The sequence below is a fragment of the Colobus angolensis genome, unplaced genomic scaffold, assembly GCF_000951035.1.
Source record: "Colobus angolensis palliatus isolate OR3802 unplaced genomic scaffold, Cang.pa_1.0 Scaffold197, whole genome shotgun sequence".
Lineage (NCBI taxonomy): Eukaryota > Metazoa > Chordata > Mammalia > Primates > Cercopithecidae > Colobus > Colobus angolensis.
This window is the reverse complement of record NW_012115121.1, coordinates 4,388,887-4,405,121: the sequence shown is the minus strand read 5'-3', so window position 1 is coordinate 4,405,121 and position 16,235 is coordinate 4,388,887. Positions and strand designations below refer to the sequence as shown.

Genomic DNA, 16,235 nt, shown 5'->3' with positions numbered 1-16,235 from the left:
CTGGCTAGTTTTTTGTATTCTTTTAGTAGAGATGAGGTTTCACCGTGTTAGCCAGGATCTCGATCTCCTGACCTTGTGATCCGCCTGTCTCGGCCTCCCAAAGTGCTGGGATTACAGGCTTGAGCCACCGCGCCCGGCCGGCATTTGCATTTTTATGTTAATAAAAATGCCCGATATGGCATTCCCCCAGATAAATAATATGAGCTTCTGACTTCTCCCACCATCTTTGCTACTCCTACTTGCGTCCTCAGTAGTTGAAGCCGGTGCTGGAACTAGCTGTACAGTTAACCCTTTAGCAAGAAACCTAGCACGTGCAGAAGCCTTTGTGGATCTGACCATCTTCACGCTCCACTTGGCAGGTGTCTCTTCCATTTTAGGGACCAATAACTTTATTACCACAATAATTAACATAAAACCTCCAGCTTTGTCCCAATATTGAACACCCCTTTTCGTCTGATAAGTCCTCATTACGGCGGTCCTTCTACTCCTTTCCGTTGCCATTTTATTAACAGAAAAATGTAAATATAGCTCAACAAAAAACCAAGTGAAGTGATCAAATGCCAAGCAAAGGAGATGTAATTTATGTCACTGGGTTTTGTAGTTTTGTTTTGTTGGTTTTTACCCCTTAAATGAAAATAACCCAAGCATCAAATTGTCTTTTCTTATACTCTGCTAGTTATTTGGAATTATCCCACATTTTAGTGTGCATCATATTTGGACTGTAACTTTGTTGTTTAGTACTTTATTTTTCCTAAGGTTTCTAAGTGCTGGTTTTACTTCTTAGAGTATGCCTGTACCATTTCACCATAATTTACCATTCTCTCTTAAATATACTATGGAATACATGGAATCCACCTTTTATTCTTAAAAAACAAAAACAAAAAAACACACCTTCCTTCTGCTTGAGTCTGGATCAGAGTAGTTCTCCAGACCTGCATTCCTGCTTCATCCTGGGATGTTGCTTCATTGCACATTTTGTTTTTCTAAGGAGTATTCTCAAGTAAATTTTCAGAAAGTATACATGACAGATAAAAAGTTCTAAGCCCTTGCATGTCTGGAAATGTCTTTATTTGGATCTTAGTCTGGCTAAGAGTTTGCCAGCTATTGAAGTCTGTTTGGTTTTAATTTTCTCTGCTGTTTATGAGAGGTCTGGTGCTGGTCTGATTCTCATTCCTTAGAGGACTGGGCTTTTCCTCCTCTTTGTAACCATTTTATCTGTCATGCTGTGAAACAGTGAAAGTGCATCTAGTTGTCTCTGTCCTGCTTGATTGGCAAGGTCTTTTGTCTTCAACTCTAGAATATCTGTTTTCTCAGCTTCCTATCAGAGGCAGTCCTTGGATTATTCATTTGTTTTAACTTTTTCCTCATTCTTTCATTTTCTTTGTGCTGTTTTCTAGATTTCTTTGACTTTTTCTTATATCTTCTCTACAAATGTTTGATTTTTATATACATACTTTAAATTTTCTTGATTTCATACTTGTATTCCCATAGTTCCCTTTTTATAGCGGCTTATTCCTGTTTTATGATGGCAATATTTTCTCAAAACTCTTAGGCAGTTTTTTGTTTTTAATGCTCCTAAATTATTGCCATTTAGTTTTCAAATGTCTGATGAGGAATGAGAAAGTATTTGAAGTAGGTAGGATAGGTTTCCTTTGCAATTTTTGAGGTAGTAGTTTTTTCTCACAAGACTTCACCTCTGAATACAAAGATAGGGGTTTGGGCTGCCAGATTTTGCTTTATGAATGTGTTTTTGAATTGGAATTGGGTTTCTCAAATGGTAGAATGAAGAGTCTTTGTTCTGAAGCTCTGATATTCTCACTGCACACTTTAGCTCCCTTCACAGAGGAGATGGGTTTGTTTCCTTAGAACAGTGCTCTGGTTTTTGCCAGATGATAAAGTACTTGTTCTTCCCCTACCCACTGTCCACTCACCTTCTCCAAAAATTCTCAACAACTATTCCATGACTTGTCTTTCAGTTGATAACCCTGTTTTCTTCCAGCCATCCACTCCCGCTCTCCATTCCTGCCACATCCAACTTGGAAGCTCCTCTGGGGCTCTGCTAAGAACATTGGGTCCCACTTTTCTTGTACACTTGTAGCTTTTGCCTGTGTGTATTCCGGACTTCATTTTGTTTTATCTGTCAATACTTTACCATTTGCTGTTTTCAAAAATTTCATTAATATCTCATTTGCTGATGATACCTCTACATACCCCCAAATTTTTAGTGACTCGTTTTGATGGACATTTTGGAGGGAGGCTAGGCAAATACATACGCTCATTCTGCTATCTTGAATTGGAAACTGCTGAAGTAATTTTAGATACACCATTAAACTGTTAATAAACAAATCTGCCTTTATCTTGCTCAGCATCATGTGAATCCTGAATAGTTAATATCTTGCAGAAACCATCCAAAGTAAGTATTCTAACTGAAAACTATTTAAACTTTTTAGAATTCAGGAGTTGATGTCTGATGATCAGAGAGAAGCAGGTCGGATTCCACGAACAATAGAATGTGAGCTTGTTCACGATCTTGTGGATAGCTGTGTCCCCGGAGACACAGTGACTATTACTGGAATTGTCAAAGTCTCAAATGCAGAAGAAGGTATGGTACAACTCTTTTCATTATTTGTCTCTTAATAATGATTTGTCAGCATTCATCTTTTCTAAGATGCTCCTGAATCTCAAACAATTTGAGGAATTTCTTGTTGCTTACATAAGATGAAACATTCCCTTTAAAAAAATCATTCATTTATAGCTCACTATGACTTTGTTTTATATTCTAGTTGAGTCATTGTAGGGAAAATGAAAATACCAACTATTGTGTTTAAAACTTTTAATTTACAGGTTCTCGAAATAAGAATGACAAGTGTATGTTCCTTTTGTACATTGAAGCAAATTCTATTAGTAATAGCAAAGGACAGAAAACAAAAAGTTCTGAGGATGGGTGTAAGCATGGAATGTTGATGGAGTTCTCACTTAAAGACCTTTATGCCATCCAAGAGATTCAAGCTGAAGAAAACCTGTTTAAACTCATTGTCAAGTATGTATGCTGTCATTTGAAATTTTACTACATAGATGCATGTTGGGGGTTCTCTTGGCTACAGGTAACAAAAAACTAGTCAAAACGGTTGACAAACTACAGTTTATGTACCAAATTCAGTGCACCATCCACTTGAGTGTGGCCTATGAACTAAGAATGGTTTTTGTATTTTTTAATGGTTGAAAAAATTTAAAAGAATATTTCACAACACATGAACTTATATGAAATTCAGATTTCATCCGGATGTGGTGGCTCATGCCTGTAATCCCAGCACTTTGGGAGGCCGAGGCGGGTGGATCACTTGAGGCCAGGAGTTTGAGACCAGCCTGACCAACATGGAGAAACCCTATCTCTACCAAAAATACAAAATTAGCCAGGCGTGGTGGCGCGTGTCTGTAATCCCAGCTACTTGGGAGGCTGAGGCAGGAGACTCACTTGAACCCAGGAGGTGGAGGTTGCAGTGAGCCGAGATCATGCCATTGCACTCCAGCCTGGGCAACAAGAGCGAAACTCCGCCTCAAAAAATAAATAAATAAATAAATAAATAAATAAGCCCTTTTCACTCAAGCATTATAAACATATTTCCTACATTTGCTTCTAATAATCCTAAGTTTTGTTTTTTATCTTTAGATCTTTTGTCCATCTGGAATTTAAGGCGTTGGTGAATGGCATAAAACTAGGAATTTAAGCTGGGCATGGTGGCATGAGCCTGTAGTCCCAACTACTCAGTAGTCTGAGGCAGGAGGATCGCTTAAGGCCTGGAGTTTGAGACTAGCCTGTGCAGCATAGTGAGACCCCCATCTCTTAAAAAAACAAACTAGTGATCTAATTTTTAGGTGAAAAGCTATTTATCCTAACACCATTTATTAATTAAGCCCTCATTACCATGAATGTGTAATGTTTTCTCGGTGGTACCCAGAGTCATCTTTGTCACTATTGGGCTTTCATAAATTTAACATTTGCTACATTTTTGCTCATGTAAAGGATTGAATCCTTAGTGAGGTAAAGAATCCCTTGAAGAATTAAAAAGGGAAATGTAAGATGTTTGAAATTCCTAAGGCTTCTTTCTCTTACTGGAAGAAGAGGGTATATGAGATTCAGCTATTGGTTCTGAAAAATCAGTGATGTTGACAGATGGGTTTCATCTGGTGTTTGTCTTGGCCTAAGGTTCAAGGTACAGCCTTGAGCTCAGAGGCCAGAATTTAAATCCTGGTTTAAACCAGGTATTTTCTTCCTTTTATTTTGAAGACAGGCTCTCACTCTGTCACCCAGGCTGGAGTACAGTGACATGAATACAGCCCACTGCAGCCTCGACCTCCTTAAATCAGATATTTTCTAGACAGTATTTGTACAGGGTATTTTCATGCCTTCTAATAAAGTAGGTAGTAGCATTGACTCATGAGTGATGTCATGATGAGGTCCTTCATTTGTCTGAACTGTTGGGATTTGAAGTGACAGAAAGATGGCTGTTTCAGTTGATTGCTATTCCAGCCACTACTGCTGCATAACACATCACCCCAAAACTCAGTGGCTGAAAATAAAGCCAATCATTTTATTCTTATGATTTCTGTGGGTCAGGAGTTTGGAAGAACTACTCAACTGACTAGTTCTAGCTCCAGGCCTATCATGGAGTTGTAGTCAGATCGTGGCTGGAGTACAGCAAAGTGGCTGGGGACTGGCCAGGCATCCTCTTCTCCATGTGGCTGCGTAGGCTAGTTTGGGCTTCTTGCACACAGTATAGCAGCTCAGGGTGCTCAGTCTGCTTATGTGGCTGCTGACAGCTTCAAGGCAAGAAGTCCAGTTGGTAGGCAGAAATGGCCTTGCCTTTTGTGAGCTAATCTCAGAAGTTGTGCAACAGCACTCTGTCACATTCTGTTGGTTACAAAGTGAGTCACAAACCTTCTCAAATTCCAGGAGAAGGAATTAGCCTCTGTTTCTTAATGGAGGAGTAGCAAGGTTCTAAAAAGGTTGAAGAGAAATATTGTTGCAATCATATTTGGCAAATACAGTCTGCCACAGTCTGAATTTATAAGTGCTTCTTGAGATCCAAACACCAAGCAAGTGCCTGTGTGGTATAATAAGTATTACACTCTACAGAAAGTGCAAAAGGAGCCTAGATGAGAAAGCTGGGGATTAAAGAAAACTCTGGAAAGCCTTTTGAAAAGGAGAGGATTGGCACTGAGCATGTGGGACAGAATGAGAGGGGCCGTTCAAGGAGCGAGAGGTGGCATGAGCACAGAGGAAGCAGTAAGTGCTTCATGGGGGAGGCAAGGAAAGCACCTTGCATACCCATAGCAGGATAAGAACAGTAAGTGAGAAGGATCAGTTGGAAAGTGCCTCAAAAGCTCTTGATATTAAATTGTTGCAGGAGAAAATAGTCCTTGGATTTTGCTTTACTAGCATCCTGAGACCAACTTTTAAAACAATATTAAATGAAATGTTTTAACTGAATTTTCCTGAGGTGTGATTATAGTTTATCAAAATCTGAATGTGAATTACTTTTTTTTCATTCAGTGTCCTGTGCCTGCATGTCGAGGCAGGTCGTTTACTGCTCTCCGCAGCTCTCCTCTCACAGTTACAATGGACTGGCAGTCAATCAAGTAAGCAGACTGTTATATAAAAGGCAGGCTTTAGATGTCACATTGTTGAGTAAATCCTTAATTTTGCTATATTATATTGTATGTTTTATCTAAACAATGACAAAGTGTATAATAGTATATAGTAGACAGTTTATTTGATGAAGAGTTTGTATGTTAAAATAATTGTCTTTTTTTTTTTTTTTAAGAAGGAGTCTTGCTCTGTCCCCCAGGCTGCAGTGCAGTGGCACGATCTTGGCTCACTGCAAGCTCCACCTCCTGGGTTCACACCGTTCTCCTGCCTCAGCTTCCCCAGTAGCTGGGACTACAGGTGCCCACCACCACACCTGGCTAATTTTTTGTATTTTTAGTAGAGATTTAGTTTAGAGGTTTCACCATGTTAGCCGGGATGGTCTTGATCTCCTGACCTTGTGATCCGTCCGCCTCATCCTCCCAAAGTGCTGGGATTACAGGCATGAGCCACCAGTCCTGGCTGAAATAATTGTCTTTATTTGAAATTTATTGTCTGTCAGATTTCAGAAAGGATTCATTATGCAAATATTATGTCCTACTGAGAAATAGTTGATTTTATATCTCAATTATGTGATTAATTGAACTGGATATAGGCCATAAGCAAAGTTGTATGATTCATTCCATAATAAGCTGTGATAGAAATAATATTGTTTTGAAGTTTTCAGATAAAGACTTCCTTTGAAATGACATATTTCATTTTATGTTCTCAATGTTGCAATGGAGCATTTTACTATAGGTTTTTTTTAATAGCTTTTTTTATTTTTGCAAGTCACAGTTTTGTGTATGTATTTTTCATCCCGTAATTGATTCCGTTTTTTCTAGCTGTAGACCTATAGCTCATCCTTAAATATAAAATAATGAATGGTTTTGAAGTCAGTGCTCTCTAGGAAACCTGGCTGAAATGAGATGGTCCTAAAAACTAAGAACCTAGGGAAAAAATAAGATGGTCTGCTACTAACTGCTTCACCCCCTTCTTCCCTGAAAAATTAAGACCAACTTGTGTAATAATTGTACTATAGTGAGATCTTTACAAACACCTCGTTTTATAAGAGGAAATGTTTAAGACATCTTGAGTATGATCGTGTAGCCTATGAGTATAGTACAGCCTGATTTCCAACCCAGTCTGTGGGACTTTTACCACTAAGAGGGACAAAGGGTTAGTCTGGAGGTAGTGAGTTATTTCCATTGATTATTCACAGTCACTTACAGATCAAACTCCTTGTTCTACTCTTTCCTTCCTTCTCACTACTACATGTGACTTATCTTTAAAAAGTGGGTCTGTGGGGGTGAATTGATGGTGAAGTGGTGAGTGAACTTGGAGCAGGGTTTGAAGTTGTGCAGGTTAGGTGGATGCCAGCACCTGGCCCATGACCTGAAAAACATTGAGAGGTAATCTAGATGTATGATGAATGTATTCCAGAGTTATTATTTTAATGTTCAATGATTGTACTTACATTAATTATTAAGTAAAAAATGCTTTAATGTAATAACATGTACATGTTTTTAAAAATTCAATCAGTGTGGAAAGGCATAGTCCCCACAACTTGCTGTTACATTATACATAACTTTAGATACCATTCTTGCATGTCTTTCATCCTTCGCTTTACTGCATTCATTCTATGTGAGCTGAGGACTTAGAAATATACTTGTTCTTTTATCTTCCACTTCTAGACTTTCTCAGTTTCGACATTACTTTAAATTGTCAAGGTTTACCTTTTGTCTTCTAATTATAATTGTCTTCCAGACTTTATTTATAGATCATGTCTAACAACAACAATAAACAGGCATTTGCATTTTTTTTTTTTTTTTTTGAGATGGAGTCTCGCTCTGTTGCCCAGGCTGGAGTGCAGTGGCCGGATCTCAGCTCACTGCAAGCTCTGCCTCCCGGGTTCACACCATTCTCCTGCCTCAGCCTCCCGAGTAGCTGGGACTACAGGCGCCCGCCACCTCGCCTGGCTAGTTTTTTGTATTCTTTTAGTAGAGATGAGGTTTCACCGTGTTAGCCAGGATCTCGATCTCCTGACCTTGTGATCCGCCTGTCTCGGCCTCCCAAAGTGCTGGGATTACAGGCTTGAGCCACCGCGCCCGGCCGGCATTTGCATTTTTATGTTAATAAAAATGCCCGATATGGCATTCCCCCAGATAAATAATATGAGCTTCTGACTTCTCCCACCATCTTTGCTACTCCTACTTGCGTCCTCAGTAGTTGAAGCCGGTGCTGGAACTAGCTGTACAGTTAACCCTTTAGCAAGAAACCTAGCACGTGCAGAAGCCTTTGTGGATCTGACCATCTTCACGCTCCACTTGGCAGGTGTCTCTTCCATTTTAGGGACCAATAACTTTATTACCACAATAATTAACATAAAACCTCCAGCTTTGTCCCAATATTGAACACCCCTTTTCGTCTGATAAGTCCTCATTACGGCGGTCCTTCTACTCCTTTCCGTTGCCATTTTATTAACAGAAAAATGTAAATATAGCTCAACAAAAAACCAAGTGAAGTGATCAAATGCCAAGCAAAGGAGATGTAATTTATGTCACTGGGTTTTGTAGTTTTGTTTTGTTGGTTTTTACCCCTTAAATGAAAATAACCCAAGCATCAAATTGTCTTTTCTTATACTCTGCTAGTTATTTGGAATTATCCCACATTTTAGTGTGCATCATATTTGGACTGTAACTTTGTTGTTTAGTACTTTATTTTTCCTAAGGTTTCTAAGTGCTGGTTTTACTTCTTAGAGTATGCCTGTACCATTTCACCATAATTTACCATTCTCTCTTAAATATACTATGGAATACATGGAATCCACCTTTTATTCTTAAAAAACAAAAACAAAAAAACACACCTTCCTTCTGCTTGAGTCTGGATCAGAGTAGTTCTCCAGACCTGCATTCCTGCTTCATCCTGGGATGTTGCTTCATTGCACATTTTGTTTTTCTAAGGAGTATTCTCAAGTAAATTTTCAGAAAGTATACATGACAGATAAAAAGTTCTAAGCCCTTGCATGTCTGGAAATGTCTTTATTTGGATCTTAGTCTGGCTAAGAGTTTGCCAGCTATTGAAGTCTGTTTGGTTTTAATTTTCTCTGCTGTTTATGAGAGGTCTGGTGCTGGTCTGATTCTCATTCCTTAGAGGACTGGGCTTTTCCTCCTCTTTGTAACCATTTTATCTGTCATGCTGTGAAACAGTGAAAGTGCATCTAGTTGTCTCTGTCCTGCTTGATTGGCAAGGTCTTTTGTCTTCAACTCTAGAATATCTGTTTTCTCAGCTTCCTATCAGAGGCAGTCCTTGGATTATTCATTTGTTTTAACTTTTTCCTCATTCTTTCATTTTCTTTGTGCTGTTTTCTAGATTTCTTTGACTTTTTCTTATATCTTCTCTACAAATGTTTGATTTTTATATACATACTTTAAATTTTCTTGATTTCATACTTGTATTCCCATAGTTCCCTTTTTATAGCGGCTTATTCCTGTTTTATGATGGCAATATTTTCTCAAAACTCTTAGGCAGTTTTTTGTTTTTAATGCTCCTAAATTATTGCCATTTAGTTTTCAAATGTCTGATGAGGAATGAGAAAGTATTTGAAGTAGGTAGGATAGGTTTCCTTTGCAATTTTTGAGGTAGTAGTTTTTTCTCACAAGACTTCACCTCTGAATACAAAGATAGGGGTTTGGGCTGCCAGATTTTGCTTTATGAATGTGTTTTTGAATTGGAATTGGGTTTCTCAAATGGTAGAATGAAGAGTCTTTGTTCTGAAGCTCTGATATTCTCACTGCACACTTTAGCTCCCTTCACAGAGGAGATGGGTTTGTTTCCTTAGAACAGTGCTCTGGTTTTTGCCAGATGATAAAGTACTTGTTCTTCCCCTACCCACTGTCCACTCACCTTCTCCAAAAATTCTCAACAACTATTCCATGACTTGTCTTTCAGTTGATAACCCTGTTTTCTTCCAGCCATCCACTCCCGCTCTCCATTCCTGCCACATCCAACTTGGAAGCTCCTCTGGGGCTCTGCTAAGAACATTGGGTCCCACTTTTCTTGTACACTTGTAGCTTTTGCCTGTGTGTATTCCGGACTTCATTTTGTTTTATCTGTCAATACTTTACCATTTGCTGTTTTCAAAAATTTCATTAATATCTCATTTGCTGATGATACCTCTACATACCCCCAAATTTTTAGTGACTCGTTTTGATGGACATTTTGGAGGGAGGCTAGGCAAATACATACGCTCATTCTGCTATCTTGAATTGGAAACTGCTGAAGTAATTTTAGATACACCATTAAACTGTTAATAAACAAATCTGCCTTTATCTTGCTCAGCATCATGTGAATCCTGAATAGTTAATATCTTGCAGAAACCATCCAAAGTAAGTATTCTAACTGAAAACTATTTAAACTTTTTAGAATTCAGGAGTTGATGTCTGATGATCAGAGAGAAGCAGGTCGGATTCCACGAACAATAGAATGTGAGCTTGTTCACGATCTTGTGGATAGCTGTGTCCCCGGAGACACAGTGACTATTACTGGAATTGTCAAAGTCTCAAATGCAGAAGAAGGTATGGTACAACTCTTTTCATTATTTGTCTCTTAATAATGATTTGTCAGCATTCATCTTTTCTAAGATGCTCCTGAATCTCAAACAATTTGAGGAATTTCTTGTTGCTTACATAAGATGAAACATTCCCTTTAAAAAAATCATTCATTTATAGCTCACTATGACTTTGTTTTATATTCTAGTTGAGTCATTGTAGGGAAAATGAAAATACCAACTATTGTGTTTAAAACTTTTAATTTACAGGTTCTCGAAATAAGAATGACAAGTGTATGTTCCTTTTGTACATTGAAGCAAATTCTATTAGTAATAGCAAAGGACAGAAAACAAAAAGTTCTGAGGATGGGTGTAAGCATGGAATGTTGATGGAGTTCTCACTTAAAGACCTTTATGCCATCCAAGAGATTCAAGCTGAAGAAAACCTGTTTAAACTCATTGTCAAGTATGTATGCTGTCATTTGAAATTTTACTACATAGATGCATGTTGGGGGTTCTCTTGGCTACAGGTAACAAAAAACTAGTCAAAACGGTTGACAAACTACAGTTTATGTACCAAATTCAGTGCACCATCCACTTGAGTGTGGCCTATGAACTAAGAATGGTTTTTGTATTTTTTAATGGTTGAAAAAATTTAAAAGAATATTTCACAACACATGAACTTATATGAAATTCAGATTTCATCCGGATGTGGTGGCTCATGCCTGTAATCCCAGCACTTTGGGAGGCCGAGGCGGGTGGATCACTTGAGGCCAGGAGTTTGAGACCAGCCTAGCCAACATGGTGAAACCCTGTCTTTACTAAAAATACAAAAATTGGCCAGGCGTGGTGGCAGGCGCCTGTAATCCCAGCTACTTGAGAGACTGAAGCAGGAGAATCACTTGAACCTGGGAGATGGAGACTGCAGTGAGCCAAGATCGCACCATTGCACTTCAGCCTGGGCAACACGAGTGAAACTCTGTCTTTTAAAAAAAAGGAAAATCAGATTTCAGTGTCCATAAATAAAGTTTTATTGGAACACAACCACACTTACTCATTTACATAGTGTGCTGCTTTTGTGCTACAGTGGCAGAGTTGAATAGTTGTGACAGAGAACATATACATGGCTCACATATTTTTGCTTTGTCCTTTTATAGAAAAAATTTGCTGATCTCTAAACAATACGGAGTATTTACTATCTTACACAAAAAGTTTGTTGCTCAACAGAAGAGTGAGGGGACAGTGAATTCCAAAGCCATTTCAATTAGTTCTATGTAGGGTGTTGTTCATAGAGATTCAAATAGAAGTAATATATATTCAATAAATATTTGATAATTTTATTTCCATGCTATTGCCATGCTGTGGAGAAGAAGCAAAGTATAGGCATTTTTTGCGTTAGTGATTAAGAGCTTTTCTTTGGAGACAAACCTAAGTTAGACTCCTGCTTTGGGCATTTACTTCCAGTGTGATCTGGGACACATTATTTAATTTCCCCTTTATTTGTATCACCTTAAAATGGAAATAGTAAGACTTACCTTAGAAGGTTGTTCTAAAGGTTAAGTGGGATTTTATAATGTACTTAATTACTGCAACATACTGTTACTTTTGATAATTTTTTGACAATTGTGGGGTAATTTTGAAGAAATAGGAGAAAATGAGAGAGACTGAATAATATAAGAGAGGTGAAGAACTGAGAATGTTTTGAAATGCATTGTATTATAAAAAGTGATCTTAGCCAGGCACGGTGGCTCACGCCTGTAATCCCAGCACTTTGGTAGGCTGAGGCAGGTGGATCACCTGAGGTCAGGAGTTTGAGACCAACCGGACCAATATGGTGAAACCTGTCTCTACTGAAAATGGAAAAATTAGCTGGGCATGATGGTGGGCACCTGTAATCCTAGCTTCTTGGGAGGCTGAGACAGGAGAATCTCTTGAACCTGAGAGGTGGAGGTTGCAGTGATCTGAGATCTTGCCACTGCACTCCAGCCTAGTGACAGAGCAAGACTCTGTCTCATAAAATAAAATAAAATTAAATTAAATAAAATTAAATTTAAAAATAGTGATTTTGTCATGCTTTGCTGTTCAGTAGGCTCAGGTCTGTAAGAGGAGTTGATGCTTTTTCTTTCTGGCTTTAATATGTTAATTAGCTGACTGAGTAAAGAATAGTGCTCCACAGGGGTTTTTTGTCCCTAAATCCTACTTCCCTCTGAATAAATAACCATCCAGACCCACCCTGGAAGAGAGGCTGCTCTAATCTAGGGTTGCTGGGGTAGTCTGGGAGTGAGTCCTTTGAGCAGGTGGCCAAGGAAGCAACCTGGTTGAGAATCCAAACATCTTTGGTTCCTCTTAACGGTTATAAATTAAATTAAAACTGAACATTTTTAGTGGTCCCTCTTCCCCCATATTTATAGAAAAGTATGGAAAACTTTAGTTTTCTTCCTACAGTTTGCTTCCCCCCACCATGTTTGTGATTTCAACATCAAAACTAGAATTTTTCTTTTTTTTTGAGACGGAGTCTCGCTCTGTCACCCAGGCTGGAGTGCAGTGGCCAGATCTCAGCTCACTCCAAGCTCCGCCTCCCGGGTTTACGCCATTCTCCTGCCTCAGCCTCCCAAGTAGCTGGGACTACAGGCGCCTGCCACCTCGCCTGGCTAGTTTTTTGTATTTTTTTAGTAGAGACGGGGTTTCACCATGTTTGCCAGGAAAAACTAGAATTTTTCATGGTCCTCCATTATCAGTCTAGCAGAGATTGGCAAACTAGGCAGGCTGCCTGTTTTTGTAAGTCAAGTTTTATGAAAATACAGCCGCACCCTATTTACTTACGTTACTCTTCATAGTTGCTTGCACGTTACACGTTGAGTAGTTGTGACTGAGACAGTATAGCCTGCGAAGCTGAAAATACTTACTTCCTGGCCCTTTAAGAAAAAGTTTGTCAACCCAGCCTAGGTGACAGTGGAAGTTTATGTTTTAGTTTACATTCCTTCAGAAGCAATGATTTGGGTCAACATAGTTTACTTGGGAGGTGATTCTGGAGTTACTGGTAGGGAAATGGGGAAGTGATTGCAGCCAGTGTAGGTGCCTTAACGAACAGGTGACCCACTAGCATCTGGGACATAATCCTCCTGGGCCAGTGGAACACTCCACTGTGGAAAGCCAGCGTCAGTATTTTTCCATTTAAGGGCCTACATTTGGGACTGCCCCCAGGAGTATTAAACACCTCAGCACTTCTGGCCTGTCCATCCTGCCTGCTGATGATGCTTGCGTGGCCATAGAAAGGTCTTTGGCAGACGGGTGCAGGTGCCAGTAGGAAGTTGGAACATACTGAACAGTGAGTGCCAAGGGGATACGAGCACACCACCACCTCCTTCTGTGTTTACATATATTAAAAGGGAATAAAGACTCGCATTTTACTCCTGATTTTCTCTCCCACCCTATTTTTGTTTGTTCCTTGTTTATTAAATTGACAAATATAAATGTACTGCTTTATACTCTTTTTCTTTTTTAAATTTTTTTTAGAGACAGGGTCTTGCTGTGTTGCCTAGGCTGGATTGCAGTGGCACAATCATAGCTCACTGTAGCTTCAAACTCCTGGCCTTATTCTCCCACCTCAGCCTCACAAGTAGCTGGGACTAAAGGTGTGTGCCACCACACCTGGCTCATTTAAAAATTTTTTTTGTAGATACTGGGGTCTCACTTTGTTGCACAGGCTAGTTTTGCACTTTTGGGCTGAAGCAATCCTCCCACCTTGGCCTCCCAGAGTGCATGCTGGGATTACAGGCATGAACCTGTAAACTAAAAATAAAATTCTAAGGCCCCCCACCCATTTCAGCGGACTTCCTCCTCAGCCAGGGCTCTTAAGATATAACCTGAAAGACTGATTCAGACCACAAAGGGAAGTGGGGGTTAGACATGCCTTATACCTCTCTGGCATTAACATCAACACGGATTTTAAGTCTGATAAGAAACATTTTACAGCCTGTTCTCTCTCAAACCTGCTAGCTAAAAGCTTCATCTGCGTGATAAAACTTTGGTCTCTACAACCTCTTGCAACCTAAACATTCCTTTCTGTTGATCCCAGGTCTTTAGACAAACTCAACCAATTGTCAACCAGAAAATGTTCAGATTTACCTGTAGCCTAGAGGCCCATGCTTTGAGTTATCCCACCTTTCTGGACTTTCTGGTTCTACACATCACTGCACCCAGCCTCATTTTCTTATTTAATTTGACCTTTTGACTTGAACTGTAAAAAGAAATTTTATCGCATCTTACACTATTGTATACTGAATTCACTTCTTAGTCTCCTGTCAGTGTCTTGGCTTCACAGTCTCAAGATGTCTATTCATATAAAATACAATATAATCCTGTATCCTAAAATGGAAGACCATGATTGTGATGCATTTTAAGGCCAGTTGTACAAGAAGAGCAACATTATATTTGGTTGCTTTAAGATGCTTTGCAAGTATCCTCTTTGCCTTATACAGGCAGTTTTTTAAAACATTCTAACCTTTATAGATTAACCAAGAATTTTGAGAAATTTACTTTAAGAATAAAATTTGAGTTGAGGGGAATGTAAATTTTTTACATTTGTCTTTGTCGATATTAAGCAAGTTAAACAAATTGTAAAGACGATCTAATGGATCAATGAAGTATAAATTAGAATTTATAAGTTGTGTTCTTTTTTTCAGCTCACTTTGCCCTGTCATTTTTGGTCATGAAGTAAGTATTTTACTTCGTCTTTACTCAAAAAGTATATAAAGTTAGCAAAAATAACATATAAAGACTTTCCAGAAAGTAGCAAATTCCTATTGGCCAGTTATTTATATTTTAATATGAATCTTTATTTGTAAATTAATGATATGGGAGGCAAGTAAACTATAGCTCCTTTATTTTTATTTATTTTTATTTTTTGAGACAGGGTTTCGCTTTGTGACCCAGGCTAGAGTGTGATGGCGCAGTCGTGGCTCACTGCAGCCTCTAGCTTTGGGGCTCAGGTCATCCTCCTGACCTCAGCCTCCTTAGTAGCTGGGACTACAGGCATCCTCCACCATGTGCAGCTACTTTTTTTGTATATTTTGTAGAGATGGGGTTTTGCCATGTTGCCCAGGCTGGTCTCTTAAGTCCTGGCCTCAAGTGATCCACCCAATGTAGCCTCCAAAGTGCTAGGATTATAGGTGTTAGCTGTATAGCTCCTTTTAAGAGAAAACTTTTACCAACTAGAGTAAATATAAATGGACTTTTATTTTATTTATTTATTTATTTTGAGACGGAGTCTTGCTCTGTCGCCCAGGCTGGAGTGCAGTGGTGCGATCTCGGCTCACTGCAACCTCCATCTCCCAAGTTCAAACAGTTCTCCCACCTCAGTCTGCTGAGTAGCTAGGACTACAGGCGCGTGCCACCACACCCAGCTACTTTTGGTAAGAAATGGGCTTTTAAAGTGACTAGACACTGCCAGTATTAAAGCAGAAAAAAAAATATTTCTCATTTTTGTGGAATGGATTTATGCCTTGCAAGGTAGGTCTTAGTAATTTCTAAGATACCTCTCTGATTTTGTATGCTTTCAAGTTTTTACTTTTTAATCATTTACATGATAGAAGTTTGTTTTTAGACTTCCTTTTCTTAGAAAAAAATTAACATTCAATCAGGCTTTTAAAGCAATCCCCAAACAAATCAATGTTATAGAAGGAGGAATACCCCCTTTAGTAGTCATCTTTATGTTTTCCTTACTTTTGTTTTTTGTTCTTTTTTCGCACTTGAGCTTGTTAAAGCAGGTTTGGCATTAGCACTCTTTGGAGGAAGCCAGAAATATGCAGATGACAAAAACAGAATTCCAATTCGAGGAGACCCACACATCCTTGTTGTTGGAGATCCAGGCCTAGGAAAAAGTCAGATGCTACAGGTAGAAAATCAGTCATTTAGTGTTTGTTCTTTTGCTTGTAAAATGCATTAATAATTCACAAGTGAATTTTCTCAAAGCGTGTACTGTGTGTGTTCCAGAGGACATGGTTAGGTGGCATAAGTGAATTGGAGTTTGTGTGAGTAATATGTAACTTATCTGACCAT

The 16,235-nt window shown here is 38.9% G+C and overlaps 1 protein-coding gene across 1 annotated transcript in view; it reads left to right on the top strand.

Moving 5' to 3' along the window:
* Window positions 1-16,235, top strand: part of MCM8 (minichromosome maintenance complex component 8) — a 49,586-nt gene that overhangs the window by 9,842 nt on the left and 23,509 nt on the right. Inside the window, exons 8-12 of the mRNA XM_011941053.1 lie at window positions 5,555-5,640; window positions 10,052-10,203; window positions 10,446-10,641; window positions 14,861-14,891; window positions 15,931-16,071. Of these exons, the coding sequence (XP_011796443.1) occupies window positions 5,555-5,640; window positions 10,052-10,203; window positions 10,446-10,641; window positions 14,861-14,891; window positions 15,931-16,071 (606 nt within the window). The remainder of the gene's footprint in view (window positions 1-5,554; window positions 5,641-10,051; window positions 10,204-10,445; window positions 10,642-14,860; window positions 14,892-15,930; window positions 16,072-16,235) is intronic.